The sequence below is a fragment of the Procambarus clarkii genome, chromosome 69 (genome assembly GCF_040958095.1).
Source record: "Procambarus clarkii isolate CNS0578487 chromosome 69, FALCON_Pclarkii_2.0, whole genome shotgun sequence".
In the NCBI taxonomy this organism is placed as follows: domain Eukaryota; kingdom Metazoa; phylum Arthropoda; class Malacostraca; order Decapoda; family Cambaridae; genus Procambarus; species Procambarus clarkii.
Window position 1 is genome coordinate 15,195,428 of NC_091218.1, and position 12,510 is coordinate 15,207,937.

General features: G+C 42.7%; 1 protein-coding gene across 2 annotated transcripts in view; it reads left to right on the plus strand.

Annotated features, from left to right (window-relative positions):
• The first annotated feature begins 5,862 nt into the window (after positions 1-5,862).
• The window catches only part of PGAP3 (Per1-like protein PGAP3), a 94,052-nt gene continuing 87,404 nt past the window's right edge, over positions 5,863-12,510 (plus strand). Inside the window, exon 1 of one of the 2 annotated variants that reach the window (XM_069311060.1) lies at positions 5,863-6,059. In XM_069311060.1, the coding sequence (XP_069167161.1) occupies positions 5,925-6,059 (135 nt within the window). In that variant the 5' untranslated portion in view covers positions 5,863-5,924. The remainder of the gene's footprint in view (positions 6,060-12,510) is intronic. The other variant, XM_069311061.1, reaches the window with a different exon arrangement.

Genomic DNA, 12,510 nt, shown 5'->3' on the forward strand with positions numbered 1-12,510 from the left:
GAATGCATTAAGCAGTCATGTGGTGGAGGCTGACTCCATACACAATTTCAAATGTACATATGATAGAGCCCAGTAGGCTCAACAATCTATACACTAGTTGATTAACGGTTGAAAGGCGGGACCAAAGCGCCAAAGCTCAACCCCCGCAAGCCCAACTAGGTGAGCACAACAGCTGTCTAACTCACAGTTACCTATTTACTGCTAAGTGAAGAGACCCATCAGGTGAAATGAAATGCTGCTCAAATCGTTTCTCTCAGCCTGGGATTAAACCCGGGTCTCTCTATTATGAGTCGAGGAAGTTCCCTACTCGACCACGGGACCCTGTGTATCTCTCTGTGTATACCAAGAGAATAAAAGCAACTTGGAAGAATGGAAAGGAGAAGCCAAGATATGGGAATATTATTACAAGTAAAACGGAAAAGAGAGCGAGTGTGTGTTCCCCTTTAAGACCGGCCGCCGGGGGCCAGTGACGCCACTGTGATAGATTGTTTCTTCACTTTAGATCCGGGGTCCCGAGCCGCGGATCATGCCTGTCACTGGCTACAGGCTGTCACTGACACTGACAACCGGCTGTCACTGTGACAACAGGCCGGCTGCCACTGTCACAGGCTGTCACTGCAGACAGCCTAGTGCCACCTTCTCTAAATCTATTACAATTGTGAATTTCGGTAATGTCCAAATACAAAGTATGTTATAAACCTTGCGACTGTCAAAAGTATCCAGGTGATGCAGGCAAAGTTTTCAGACAACTTGTCTTGTTTGCTTAAAAGTTTATGTTTAGTAACTTTTGAAATCTTTCTTTTTGATAAAATTTTACAGAAACCTCCAGCCACTTTTTATGTTTGTTTGTTATTCCACTGAATTTCGTATCGTTTCAATTGTTATCGCTTTTATAAGCTGTTGGTCCGATCGTATCGTAAAGGTTGAAAGAAATGTAATATTTTGACTAGCTTACATGAAAAAAAATCTAATCTAATCCATACAAATTCATGGTTTTCCAAAAGAAAAAGAAAATATTTCTCAATTCAATGAAAGCATTTTGTAAAATTAAATTTTATTTGTAAGTTTAGAACTTTGTTTTACGAAATTATTGATGATCTTACGAAGATGATGAATCTACGAATGGTTAAAAAATATCTCACCCTAAGGGATATAAAAGTCAACACACAGTCTATATGAACTTCTTGATGTGAGGTCATATACACAAAAGTCAATACGTAAACTAGGATGTGGTTTTTTTTGTCTTCAAGCACAGCAATACACCGTGGGCCTTCCAAGTACTTATGCTCTCCCAGCATATCAATATACAGTATGCTCCCCCAAGCACATCACTACACACTACGCCCTTCAAGCATATCAAATCGCAGTACGCTCTCTTAGCACATTAATGCACAGTACGCCCTCCAAACAGATTAATATAAAACGTCCTCCAAGAGAAGCGGGAATGAAGCCAAATCCGCTCTATTTCGTTTTAGGTAAAAGTCCGGATTTGGCTTCGGACCTTTTTTTCTAGGGTCTATCTAAAGTCTGGGCAACAGGCACACTTACGGCTTCAGTCTTTAGGGGTCTATCTTAAGTCCAGGCAAAAGTCTGAAACTGTTTTCACCTCAATTAAGGATCATCTCGTGTCACAGGATAGTTCTCGTCAAGACCTCAGACCTTAAAAAGTCTATATTGTGTCTTGTAAGGTCGGACGTTAGTTCTCGGGCCCGTCTCTAGATGTCGTACCACGTAGTTTCGTAAGTATACAAGCGATTTAAATGAAATTTTAAACAGTCGCATTTTAGACGAAGTCAAGGGGAAAGAAGCTAGTTCTTGGGCTCCGCATATATATATATATATATATATATATATATATATATATATATATATATATATATATATATATATATATATATATATATATATATATATATATATATATATATATAACCTTTTGGATATTTTTTTCTTTTTTTTTTAGCCGAAGAGTCTTAAATTATATGGTAAAACGTAGTTCCATAACCGATTTTAAAGTTGGATGGGCGAGTAGAGGCGGGTATACTGAGATAACTTGTGAGTCAAACTTAAGGATGGATAACTTGTGAGTCAAACTTAAGGATGGATAACTTGTGAGTCAAACTTAAGGATGGATAATTTGTGAGTCAAACTTAAGGATAGATAACTTGTGAGTCAAACTTAAGGATGGATAACTTGTGAGTCAAACTTAAGGATGGATAATTTGTGAGTCAAACTTAAGGATGGATAATTTGTGAGTCAAACTTAAGGATGGATATTTTGTGAGTCAAACTTTAGGATGGATAACCTGTGGGTCAAACATAAGAAGGGGTAAGGAGACACTTGCTTGAATCTACAGCGTCCTGTGTTATTAATTGCATTAGTTGCAACACAGAGAGTGTTGCGACAACACCGCGAGACACATACTCGCACACGTGTACGAGGAAAAACAATTACCGTGATTAAAAAGTGTATATGGGGAACAAGGAGCGATTAGATACTCGTATAGATTGGTCCCACAGAATGGATACATCCTAAAGATTTAGCATCCAATGGATTCTATTATTGAAGAACTGCAGACAAATGCTGCTGTATTTTTTGTTATCAAATACTAGTCGCTGGGAAATTGGACGATATTGTTCAAGATGGACATTGAAAATATGTCCCCCAATGTCCATTTAATAGAAATGTTCACGTTGGAAATTTTTCTATTGCTCAAAGGGGAACTATTTGTTCAACAGGGATCACATTACCCGAACCGGTTCGACTATCTCCTCCGTCATCACTTATACGACCGAGGTTCATGGCTGGTTCTATTTGTCTGGACAAATACATTATGGTAATGCAGGATCACTCTACAGCCCTGGTTCACAAACTGGGGCCCACGGCCCTCTCTTGGGGCCCACGGCCCTCCCTCGGGGCCCACGGCCCTCCCTTTGGGGCCATTTAGACATATGTAGCGGGCGATAAGGTGAGGCAGTACTCACCTAGTTGTGCTTGCGGGAGTTGAGCTTCGGCTCTTTGGTCCCGCCTCTCAACTGTGTACACAATGTACAGGTTATGGACCTCAAAGAAAAAAATAACATAATCAAAGTTATGTTGCTAACAAATTTTTTAATGCTGAGCGTATATAGAGCTATTAATAAGGACGCTCTATGAAAAACGGGGAATGTCCCTAAAGAGCTGGAAAAACTAATGAGTTTTTCTAGAGCGCTCTAGTTCTCAAGAACACGGCTCTAGAGGGCTCCACACCCTAGTGTTCCGAAACCCTCTGTGCTCATTCACACTATACCTGGGGCCAGATTCACGAAGCAGTTACGCCAGCACTTACGAACCTGTCCATCTTTTCTCAATCTTTGGCGGCTTTGTTTACAATTATTAAACAGTCAATGAGCTCCGAAGCACCAGGAGGCTCTTTATAACAATAACAACAGTTAATTGGCAAGTTTTCATGCTTGTAAACTGTTTAATAAATGTAACCAAAGCCGTCAAAGATTGAGGAAAGATGTACACGTTAGTAAGTGCTTGCGTAACTGCTTCGTGAATCTGGCCCCGGGTACAGTGGGCATGATGGATGAAACATGGGTTGCTGCTGACGCCTTGTCCTACCCCCCAACCCCCCTTTCCCCCCATCAACTTTATTATTTGTACTATCCTGGTCATTTGCCGCAAGGTTCAGAGCTTCCAATCGTTCAATTGGTTTCGCTATCTCAAGTACAAGGATTTGTGTGTCAAGTACACTACTTCTTCGACGTGGGATGTGTCATGGTCTGGGAGCCTCGGCTGTCCTCAGGGAGCGGCCAACGAGCCAGTTCGTTAGTTTGGAAACGACAGTCAGGAGCGACCAAAACCCGTCTGCTCACCTTGGTGTCCAGCACCAGACTGTTCCTTGCTATGTTCCTGCTGGAACATAGAACTGGAGCGTGTGGTACAGTGATGCCAGGGAGGGAATTGACAGTATGTGTCAAGAAAATCTTGGTGTAGGAGGGTGCCAGACACAACAGTGTGACAAAACACTGAAGAAACGACGACGTTTCCGTCCGTCTTGGAGCCAGATTCACCAAGCAGTTACGCAAGTACTTACGAACGTGTACATCTTTTCACAATATTTGACGGCTTTGGTTACAATTATTAAAGAGTTTACAAGCATGAAAACTTCCGAATCAACTGTTGGTATTATTATAAACAGCCTCCTGGTGCTTCGGAGCTCATTAACCGTTAAATAATCGTAAACAAAGCCGTTAAAGATTGAGAAAGATGTACAGGGGCCAGATTTACGAAAGCACTTACGAACCTGTACATCTTTTCTCAATCTTTGGCGGCTTTGTTTGAGCTCCGAAGCACCAGGAGGCTGTTTATAACAATAACAACAGTTGGATGGGAAGTTTTCATGCTTGTAAACTGTTTAATAAATGTAACCAAAGCCGTCAAAGATTGAGGAAAGCTGTACACGTTCGTAAGTGCTTGCGTAAGTGCTTTCGTGAATCTGGCCCCAGGTTCGTAAGTGCTTGCGTAACTGCTTCGTGAATCTGGCCCCAGGTTCGTAAGTGCTTGCGTAACTGCTTCGTGAATCTGGCCCCAGGTTCGTAAGTGCTTGCGTAACTGCTTCGTGAATCTGGCCCCAGGTTCGTAAGTGCTTGCGTAACTGCTTCGTGAATCTGGCCCCAGGTTCGTAAGTGCTTGTGTAACTGCTTCGTGAATCTGGCCCCAGGTTCGTAAGTGCTTGTGTAACTGCTTCGTGAATCTGGCCCCAGGACCATTATCAAGTCGTGTGATCACACATCTTGATAAATGACATCAGAACATGGAGAAACGTCGTCGTTTCTCCATTTTCTGATGTTCGGTTTGGACATCATATCTTGACAACGTAAACAAAAGTTAAACACTTTACACACGACTCACAACACATGATGTTCGAACATTTCTCGAACAATCCGTTGCTGACGTCCTCTGTTCGAATCTCAACTGTAAATGCTTCACCCAATAAATTCCTAATAGAACCTAAACACCATAACCTAACCTAGACTTAGCTGTACAACAAGTTGTAATATATAACAATGTTAATTTATATTTGAGAAAACGCTGATTTCAAGTACACGATACGTTAAAATTAATAAATACGTCTGTGGGGTCGGTCGTCGTGTGGAGCAGCCTAGCCTGAGAGTAAAGGGCCAGGTTCACGAAGCAGTTACGCAAGAACGTTCGAACGTGTACATTTTTCCTCAATCTTTAACGGCTTTGATTACATTCATTAAACAGTTTACAAAGCATGAAAACTTCCCAATCAACTGTTGATATTGTTATAAACAGCTCTCTGGTGCTTCGGAGCTCATTAACTATTTAGTAATTGCAAACAAAACCGCCAAAGATTGAGAAAAGATGTAAAGGTTCATAAGTGCTTGGGAAGCTGCTTCGTGAATCTGGCCCCCAGGTTGTCAGAGCATTGAGTCGCTACATGTGGTTAGTGAAGCTGTACTTTGTTGAGTGTCGGAAAAGTTTATCTGAAAAAATAATTCCCTGTCTTCTGATGGATTGCTAGAAAGAAGTGTTTAGTCAAAATGATTTACTGGCAGAGCTGGATATTGTAATGATTAATATCTGATTGTGTAGAGTACGACGATTATATTGTTTTAAAAGATTGTTGCTAGTTTAATTATTCGATTCTTGCTGCACGTAATTCAGTGATTCTTCACTGAGTTACGTGCGAGAAGCCAAGGGGGGGGGCCAGACAACGCCGCTACTGCTGGTCGGGGCGAAGAGTTGGTTGACTGGCGGATAGTTTAGTGATTTAGAGGAAATATTGGACGGACACAGACCATAACATTTTGTCAAAATTACCTACGAGTCGGTGCCGCTAATTCTTCGTGCAGTGTTTCTAGTCTTGTGTTGGAATATTGCTTTGTCTTGGTTCCCTGGTGTGTGTGTGTATGTGTGTGTGTGTGTGTGTGTGTGTGTGTGTGTGTGTGTGTGTGTGTGTGTGTCACTATCAGTGTTGTGGCACGACTTGTCCAGCCTCGCCTCACTGGAGCAGGTACTCCAACACCCTCGTCCTTCACCACAAGGTAGGCAAGCAGCACCTCCATGCTCAAGCGACACCTTCTCAATCCTCCCCATCCCCCCCCCCCCTCCGTCCCATCCCAAAATCCTTATCCTGACCCCTTGCCAGTGCCTTATAGTCGAAATGGCGTGGCGCTTTCTCCTGATAGATCCCTTACCTTTACCTGTGCTGCTCATATATATTATTAAAATATGATTGTTGTAAGCCATCCTCCTGTTTGGAGAGTACCTATTGTGACGAGCGTTAATAGTTAGAATTAGTACATTTTTTAGCTTTTAGATAGTAGTATACTGACTAGTAAGGAATTCTTTTAAATTAAAGGAAGATAAATCACAAACTTAAATATGCCTAGGCCATATTTACAGTGTAGATTTACACTTTAGCATTTACAGTGTACATTTACACTTTAGCATTTACAGTGTACATTTACACTTTAGCATTTAGAGTGTACATTTACACTTTAGCATTTACAGTGTACATTTACACTTTAGCATTTACAGTGTACATTTACACTTTAGCATTTACAGTGTACATTTACACTTTAGCATTTACAGTGTACATTTACACTTTAGCATTTACAGTGTACATTTACACTTTAGCATTTACAGTGTACATTTACACTTTAGCATTTACAGTGTACATTTACACTTTAGCATTTACAGTGTACATTTACACTTTAGCATTTACAGTGTACATTTACACTTTAGCTTTTACAGTGTACATTTACACTTTAGCATTTACAGTGTACATTTACACTTTAGCATTTACAGTATACATTTACACTTTAGCATTTACAGTGTACATAGCACACAGAATAGGCCTCAGATATCGTGTATTAGGCCTAGCAAGGTTAGGATTGGTTAATTTAATTTGTCAACATAAGTAAAAAATAGTTTTTCGGTTCGTCCAACTCAATAGGTGAGATTTCTACCTTTTAATTTCGGTGTACGTCGGTAGGGGCCTCGTAGCCTGGTGGATAGCGCGCAGGACTCGTAATTCTGTGGCGCGGGTTCGATTCCCGCACGAGGCAGAAACAAATGGGCAAAAGTTTCTTACACCCTGAATGCCCCTGTTACCTAGCAGTAAATAGGTACCTGGGAGTTAGTCAGCTGTCACGGGCTGCTTCCTGGGGGTGGAGGCCTGGTCGAGGACCGGGCCGCGGGGACACTAAAGCCCCGAAATCATCTCAAGATAACCTCAAGATCTCAAGATAAGATACGTCGGTATATATACTATGGTTCTCACCGTTACTACAAGGACTACCAACACAGGAGGATGGGCTGGATTATACATATGGTATATGACAATTTTAATGTATAACAAATGAAAAAAGAATATAAATAATATATTTTGTTTATGTCATTTCAGGTAAGTGTTTTATAGCTCATCGCATCGAGGGACAGGAAGCCACCATACTTAAGGTACGTAACAACTTCTGCTTCCACTGCTGCCATATTATGATGTCTGGTAATTAATTATAACTTCAGGAATATATATATATGTATATATATATATATATATATATATATATATATATATATATATATATATATATATATATATATATCTAGGTGTCGTTGAATATGACCGAAAGGGTAAGATTAATGATTCTAACACGAATCTTGTCAATATTTCTTTTTCAATAGATATGTTTTGTCTATATGTTTTTCTTCACTGTCGAGGGAGGTGTTTGTGTGTGTGGGTGTGTGCGAGGGCGTGTGTGTGTGGGTGCGTGCGAGGGCGTGTGTGTGTGGGTGTGTGCGAGGGCGTGTGTGTGTGGGTGTGTGCGAGGGCGTGTGTGTGTGGGTGTGTGCGAGGGCGTGTGTGTGTGGGTGTGTGGGTGTGTGCGAGGGCGTGTGTGTGTGGGTGTGTGTGGGTGTGTGCGAGGGCGTGTGTGTGTGGGTGTGTGCGAGGGCGTGTGTGTGTTTGTGTGTGTGGGTGTGTGCGAGGGCGTGTGTGTGTGGGTGTGTGCGAGGGCGTGTGTGTGTTTGTGTGTGTGGGTGTGTGCGAGGGCGTGTGTGTGTGTTTGTGTATCAGGGATGTCCTTGGTTCAGTCCAGGGGGGGGGGGGGTAGGGGGAAGTGGTAACGGGGGGGAGGGGGGGGAGAGGGAGTGGGGGGGGGCAATGTTAAGTAGGGAAGTGTGGATTTGAGTGTATACGTAGGTAAGTGTGGGGGGGTGGGGGTGGTAGTGGGGGGGGGGTAGTAGAGGAGGGGGTGTGGGTTGGCGTTGGTGTGGAGAGCCACACCAACCGTAGAATCTTCTGGCGATCAGTGCCAGAAGATGGTGGGGCATGTGGCAGAGTGCCTGGGCACTGGCGGAGGAGCTGTGATTATAGCACTGCAAAACACACTCTCCGCACTCATATATTTGAGTGCGGAGAGTGTGTAAGAATTATAGAGATTTTACTAGGCGTAGAAGGTGATGTGTATAGCTTTATTATAATTGTAAAAGTACAGGAAAATACTGAGAGCTTTATTAGTCCTGAATAAGGTATATTCCGCGTTAAAAGATTAAAAGCTCGTAGAGAAGGCATGTAAAAACTGCTTATGAAGTGAACATAGCATTTAATGACTTACAAAAAACTTATAAAAGGACTTTTGAAGAGAGTTGAATATGTAAGGATGTTATTGTTGTTAAAGATTCGCTACCTGGAACTAAAAGATCCAAGTAGCACGGGCTATGGTGAGCCCGTAGTGGAGTTCTTATATGTAAGGAGCGTTCCCGCGTTCTCCTATATATTGTGAAAGGCTGCTTAATAGGAAGTAATACATCTGCAAGGGACATATTAATGGAGAAGTAGGTCAGGGTTGTGTATTTGACCCCGGTTGTTGGGTAGTTACCTGCGTGGGGCTTATGCCAGGAAGTTAAGGTATCTTGAGATGATTTCGGGGCTTTGGTGTCCCCGCGGCCCGGTCCTCGACCAGGCCTCCACCCCCAGGAAGCAACCCGTGACAGCTGACTAACTCCCAGGTACCTATTTACTGCTAGGTCCTCATGAAAGAACAAATACAGCCAGAGGTCCCAAAGAAAGACCAAAAAAAGGCCAAATTCATAACAGAAGTCGGAATATCTTCAATATTCTTTGAATTGAAAAAAGGGGAAAAGTGTGATAGAGAATTATTCTAAGCCCAAAATGTTTCGCAAGATATATAATGTAAGAGTTAAACTGGGCGCGGCTGGTCGTTAAGCAGCGGGTCACTAAGCCTTGAGATATTGTCCCTATCATTCACACCTGCCACTGTGATACAAAAATAAATAAAATAAATTGTTGACTCAAAAATAATTGTAATTTCGGCTTGAAAACCAGAATTCTCGCGCCCCTGTAGCGCTGTGCTATGAGTTATATTTTTACAATATCGTTTATGCCCAAATACTTTTGTGTTAATGGCATACACAATTCATGGTCGGCGTCCGATACCAGATGGTTGGGAACCATTTCTTCATGCTGGTCTCCCAGTCCCAGTTCTTTTGTCGTCAGGTCCCAGTTCCTTGTCCTCATATCCCAGATTCTTGCCCTCATATCCCATTTCCTTGTCCTCATATCCCATTTCCTTGTCCTCATATCCCAGATCCTTGCCCTCATATCCCAGTTCCTTGTCCTCATATCCCAGTTCCTTGTCCTCATATCTCAGTTCCTTGTCCTCATATGCCTATTAATTCCTACATAGTCACACTGGTTTAATGTTTCCTGTTAACAGCAGCACTACTCTACCCTCTCAAACAAGCCAATTTAAGAGTATTGGTCCTTACTAAACTCTGGTTAACAAGTTCAGTTATAATCGAATATTATCGTGTTTACATCCTGTTTATCAAGGCGTCAGAGGCTGATACTACCTGTATTTTTCCGTGTATAATATTTGTGTATTCATCTCTGGTAATATCTTGCGACATTTATTCACGATAGCAGTATACATGTTGTATATTTTAGAATAATGTATATATGTTTTGTTTTAGAGTTTTGTATTTGCTCTCTGAACGATTTTTTTTATCAATCTTTGCTATATGTATTTTTTTAGTCTGGGATCCTTTGTAGTCTTAGGTTTTATAGATACCATTTTCCTCTGAAACTTGTACTGCATATTGGTTAATATAAATTATACGCTGCGAGGTAAATAAATTTAAAACCTTTTAGAAATTAATTTGGAATCTTATTTTATATTGTATGGTAAATAATTTTAGCCTCTCCAAATTACGTGAAGAAGCACGTTTAATAAACTTTCCTCAAACATTTAGTTAAAAAGGCTTATATTACCTTTCAGTGAGGCATTTTCCGGCGATAATTTTGCAAATCTCACACGTATATTTGCAATGGTGAAATATATATACTGTTCACTGTATCCCTAATGTTACAAAGACTTCGCTAAATATAATCAGACTTTATTTTAAATTGACGTATTAGTGAAACTATCGCCGCGAAGACCGAATCCAGCCAGAGGTTCGAAACCGAATGTTTTTCAAAAAAAAAAAAAAACTAGTGAGTGTTGAGAGCGCTCAAGGGGGCGATGTATAAGAGTTCTTCCCAGATATTAAGCCTCCCCCTCCTTCCTCGCGGCTCCTATCCTCCATAATGCTTTATAAGATGCGGTTGAGCACTTGCCTCACACGCCACCTCACACGCCCGCCCGGGATGACGCTGTTACCCCGCTCTGGCGAGACCTTCTTACCATAAAATCAAAAGCCAAGGTGGTTATACACTCTTCGCTCTGGCCCTGGGGGTGGTCGCTTGTACTTCCTCACTCTCACTCTCTCGCTCTGTCTCTCGCTCTTTCTCTCGCTCTCTCTCGCTCTTTCTCTCTCTCTCTTTCTCTCTCTTTCTCTCTCTCTCTCTCTCTCTCTCTCTCTCTCTCTCTCTCTCTCTCTCTCTCTCTCTCTCTCTCTCTCTCTCTCTCTCTCTCTCTCTGTCTCTCTGTCTCTCTCTCTCTCTGTCTCTCTCTCTCTCTCTCTCTCTCTCTCTCTCTCTCTCTCTCTCTCTCTCTCTCTCTCTCTCTCTCTCTCTCTCTCTCGCTCGCTCTCTCTCTCTCTCTCTCTTTCTCTCTCTCTCTCTCATAAATCTTGGCCAATTGCCACCATGCAGGCCAGTAACGACCGCCAGTATAAACTGTACCTGCAACTATTGCCACAAAGCTGGACACTCAAATAAAACACAGTGAGTGCATTGCGGGGCCGGTCAACATAATACGACTACCAACCGCCACGTTTTGACATCCTGGTATTACGGTAATAGTGGAGGTGTGGCGCTCCCTACACCAGGCTCTCTGACTTACCTGTACACACACCTGCACACGTTTGGTCAAGCACACACACATACACACACACACACACACACACACACACACACACACACACACACACACACACACACACACACACACACATGCACTCGTAGATGTTTGGTGAGTACCAGGACAGCCGGCAAATACCTCAATAAGGAGACATGAAGTTGTACCTTACCTTGAGGTTACCTTGAGGTGCTTCCGGGGCTTAGCGTCCCCGCGGCCCGGTCGTCGACCAGGCCTCCTGGTTGCCGGACTGATCAACCAGGCTGTTGGACGCGGCTGCTCGCAGCCTGACGTATGAGTCACAGCCTGGTTGATCAGATATCAAACACAGGTATTGTATACCACGTCCACGTGACCATATGTACGTCCATGTGACTATATGTACGTACATGTAACCATATGTACGTCCATGTGACTATATGTACGTCCATGTGACCATATGTACGTCCATGTGACCATATGTACGTACATGTGACCATATGTACGTCCATGTGACTATATGTACGTCCATGTGACCATATGTACGTACATGTGACCATATGTACGTCCATGTGACCATATGTACGTACATGTGACCATATGTACGTCCATGTGACCATATGTACGTCCATGTGACCATATGTACGTCCATGTGATCATATGTACGTACATGTGACCATATGTACGTCCATGTGACCATATGTTCGTACATATGTGACCATATGTACGTACATGTGACCATATGTACGTCCATGTGACCATATGTTCGTACATATGTGACCATATGTACGTCCATGTGACCATATGTACGTCCATGTGACCATATGCACCGTCTATGTGACTATATGTACGTGGTCATATAATCACCTGGTCACCTGTCATCACCATACCTGCAGTCAGATTTAATGGCCATGTCAACTTGACTGTTGTCTTCAATATTACACCTGTTGAAGGAAATGTCTGTGCCCAGTAATGCCCCGAGCGCTGCCGGGTGTTGGGGTTAGAAGTCTGACTGAGTATAGTACTGGACATGGCAAGGGGTATGGAGGCCCGGACTGACTGAGTTCGAATCCTTCAGGGGTCGAGAGTTTTCTGGCGCATGTCGGCTTGGGGACGATTTATGCTAGAAGTGCCCGGCCACGCGTTGCTGTGGCACAGCAACCGTCCCTGTCCCCTAGTCTTCCCCATCTTTTCC